The sequence below is a fragment of the Acanthisitta chloris genome, unplaced genomic scaffold (assembly GCF_000695815.1).
Source record: "Acanthisitta chloris isolate BGI_N310 unplaced genomic scaffold, ASM69581v1 scaffold15649, whole genome shotgun sequence".
NCBI classification, from domain to species: domain Eukaryota; kingdom Metazoa; phylum Chordata; class Aves; order Passeriformes; family Acanthisittidae; genus Acanthisitta; species Acanthisitta chloris.
Window position 1 is genome coordinate 5,040 of NW_008690980.1, and position 3,526 is coordinate 8,565.

At 45.2% G+C, this 3,526-nt stretch overlaps 1 protein-coding gene across 1 annotated transcript in view; it reads right to left on the minus strand.

The window, feature by feature from the left end:
* Nucleotides 1–3,435: 3,435 nt before the first annotated feature.
* LOC103809230 (puromycin-sensitive aminopeptidase-like) overlaps nt 3,436–3,526 on the minus strand; it is a gene marked incomplete at its 5' end in the record, with an annotated part of 6,561 nt that continues 6,470 nt past the window's right edge. The window contains 1 exon segment of the mRNA XM_009082057.1: nt 3,436–3,526. Within this exon segment, the coding sequence (XP_009080305.1) occupies nt 3,436–3,526 (91 nt within the window).

Sequence of the window (3,526 nt, forward strand, 5' to 3'; positions counted from 1 at the left end):
GAATTATGGATGGTTTGGGCTGGAAGGACCTTCAATCTCATCCATTCCCACCCCTGCCATGGACATGGACATGTTCCACCAGCCCAGGTTGCTCCAAGCTTCATCCAACCTGGCCTGGAACACTCCCAGGGCTGGAGCAGCCCCAGTAATATCCTCCACCATCATCACTTGAGCTCCATTTCATCCTTTCCCTCACCCACAACTCCTATTCTTATTATCCTGCTCCTCTCCTGAGCATCACTTCCTCCAATGAGGAAAAAAATACATCATACTAAGTGGCCAAACCCCAGCCTTAACTGTGACAGAGAACTAACCTCTCCTTTTGCTGCCTGCAGAAGAGCTGAGGCCGAGTCAGTCTGCTGAGAGCAATTCAGTTTGCTCAGTGACCACAAGCTTGTTATTTCTGTCCCTCTCTCCTCCTCTCTCTTGCATGTCATTTGCATTGTTTCAAGTCCAAACAAGATCACCTCAACTTGCAGCCACAGGAGTTCTCGGCGCAGACACCAACGCTGCAATCACAGCTCTGCATGTTATTTTGTCAGTGTGCAGGAAGCAGAAGAGAAAGCAGCTTACTCTTCTCAAAGGGCTTTGGCCCAGCAGTGCTGACAGCAGGGAAACACAGGCAGGTTACAGCTAGGGCTGAATTCCACTCCAGCCCCAGGGATACCAACCAGGGGATGCTGTACAACAGCTCTGCAGCTCCACTGCACTGCAGATTCCATGGTCACTCCTTTTTCTAGGGGTGTTTTTTTTTGTTTTTCCCTGGCCTGGCTCATCCTGGGTGGCCTCAGCAGCATTTGCACAAAGCTGTTCCTTCTCCCCTCAGTTTGCAGGTGTTTAGTGCAGATTTGCTCATTCACAATGAAGTTTTAGCTTTCAAATCTTGTCCTGGTTAGTTCTCTAGTGTTCGAGTCTTGTTCCCTTTCCTTTACCATCCAAATCCTGTCCTGGTCAGTCCTTTAGTGCTTGATTAATTTCTCCATCATCCAAATCCTGTCCTGGTCAGTTCTCTAGTGTTTGAGTCTTGTTCCCCTTTCCTTTCCTACCCAAATCCTGTCCTGGTCAGTTCTCTAGTGCTTGACTATTGTTCCCCTTCACCATCTAAATCCTCTTCTGGTCAGTCCTTTAGTGCTTGACTATTGTTCCTGGTCAGTCCTTTAGTGCTTGACTAATTTCCCCTTTTCCTTTACCTTCCAAATCCTCTCCTGGTCAGTTCACAGAATCACAGAACACACAGAGTTGGAAGAGATCCACAAGGATCATCTAATCCAACTCCTGTCTGGACAGGACATCTCTGAGAGTCACACCATGTGCCTCAGAGTGTTGGTTCCTTAGTTCTTTAGAGCTTGACTGTCTTTCCCCTGTCCTTTCTCTTCCAAATCCTGTCCTGGTCAGTCCTTTAGTGATTAACTGTCTTTCCCCTTTCCTGTACCTTCTAAATCCTCTCCAGGTTCAATCCATTAGTGCTTGACTATTGTTCCCCTTTACCTCCCAAATCCTATTCTGGTCAGTTCATTAATTCTTGACTATTGTTCCCCCTTTCCTTTACCTCTCAAATCCTGTCCTGGTCAGTCCTTTAGTGCTTGACTATTGTTCCTGGTCAGTCCTTTAGTGCCTGACTAAGATCTTTACTGAGATGACAACAGATCTACTCACATTCTGTGCTCCCTCAGCTGCCCTAGGACCTCACACTGAATCCTTGGGGAATTCCTTGGAGCTGTTCATGACACCTTGGACACTTCTCTCTTCTTTTCCCTCACAGGTTTTAGGCCCTTTTCAAGGCTCCAGATCCTTCAAAAGCTCCAAAGAGAAGACAAGATGAGGACATGACTTTCACATTGACATTTTTATTAACGCCAACTTCTTTTAAATCCTTTTTTTTGTTTGTTTGTTTGTTTTTGTACTCTTTTCTTTTTTAAACAATAGCACAAAAATGTTTCAGGGAAGCAGTCTGACAGTTAGTCTGATGACCTTCTGAAATACAGTTAAGCCACACCAAATACGAATTCCTGTTAAAAAGAAAACGAAGGGGGAGGGAAAAGAAAAAGATGGAACTCCAACCTTTGGATTATTGATTAGAGGGTTGTGGCTGGTTAGTAGACCACTCTGCTTTGTGAGGGGAATGATGGCACACAGCTTGGACTTCATCATCACACCAGTCAGCACTAATTTTAAGGCTTCTGAATCAAATTACCATCAACATCACAGAAAGGGACGAAAAGCTACGGCCAGGAGGAGATGGAAGGAGCTGGAGCCTCCAGACAAGGAGCTGTGGCTGGAGCAGGACAGCCCAGAGCCCAGCAGATATCTCCTCTGCATGCACTGGGAGGGGCAATGAGAAATCAAACTCCATGGCATGAACCTTTCTCTTATTTAATGTGGCTGTGAAAGGTGTTTTCCTTACAATCCTGTTCTCTCTAAGAAGGACATCAGCGAGTGGAACTGAGGAGGGAAAAACCCAAGAGCAACAGAACATTTTTTTTTGTTGGTTTTTTTTTTTTGTTTGCTGAGAGGTAACACAAAAGGGTAAGAGGGAACCTACTATCCTTGGATTTGGGAGGGGTTGCAGGAACATCTCCCCAAAAGTTTGCACTGAGGAGGATGCACAGACTCTATGTTATACCACTACCTGCCTTTCCCAGTGACCTGTTCCACACAAAGCTGAGGCAGGAACCCATTCTTGCCCCAGACTCTCCACTGACCTAGAAACCACTGGTTTCCTTTTTGATTTGGGGGGGGAGGAGGAGGAGGAGGAGGAGGAGGGAGGGTGTAAAAAACAGAACATCTGTCAATAAGAGTGTCAGGAAGGGGGTGTTAAATATTTTAACCACTGACAAGGCTTGAGGAAGTTTCACAGTTTTGTTATGCTCTATTTTATTACTATCATATTTACAGATTTTTTCTCTCTTTGGCTTTTTTTTTTTTTTTTTTTTGTTGTGTATCTTTTTTCTCGTTTTGTTTCGCTTCGCTTTCTTTGAATTGCTGAGAATTTGAATAGAATTTTTTTTTCAACCTGGAGTGTGAGCAGGAACCAGTTAAAACTACATTCATGGTCCAATCCCCCCTGTTGGTTTGAGAGAGAAAAAGAGAGAGAGAAAAACAAAAAAAACAAAAAAAAAAAAAAAAGACTCCAAATTCTTGGCATATTGAATCAGCTGTTGGGGGGGTGGTGGTGGTGGTTGCTGAGAATTTGAATAGAATTTTTTTTTCAACCTGGAGTGTGAGCAGGAACCAGTTAAAACTACATTCATGGTCCAATCCCCCCTGTTGGTTTGAGAGAGAAAAAGAGAGAGAGAAAAACAAAAAAAACAAAAAAAAAAAAAAAAGACTCCAAATTCTTGGCATATTGAATCAGCTGTTGGGGGGGTGGTGGTGGTGGCTCCTCCCTGTCCCCGTGGGGTGCAGCAGGACCTCAGTGGTGGCATGTGGGGGGGCTCACACCGTGGCTGGGGGGACCTTGCGCTGCACCAGGTAGTGGTGGATGTTGTCGGCGTCGCGTTTGAGCCAAGCGGCGTTGAGCAGGATG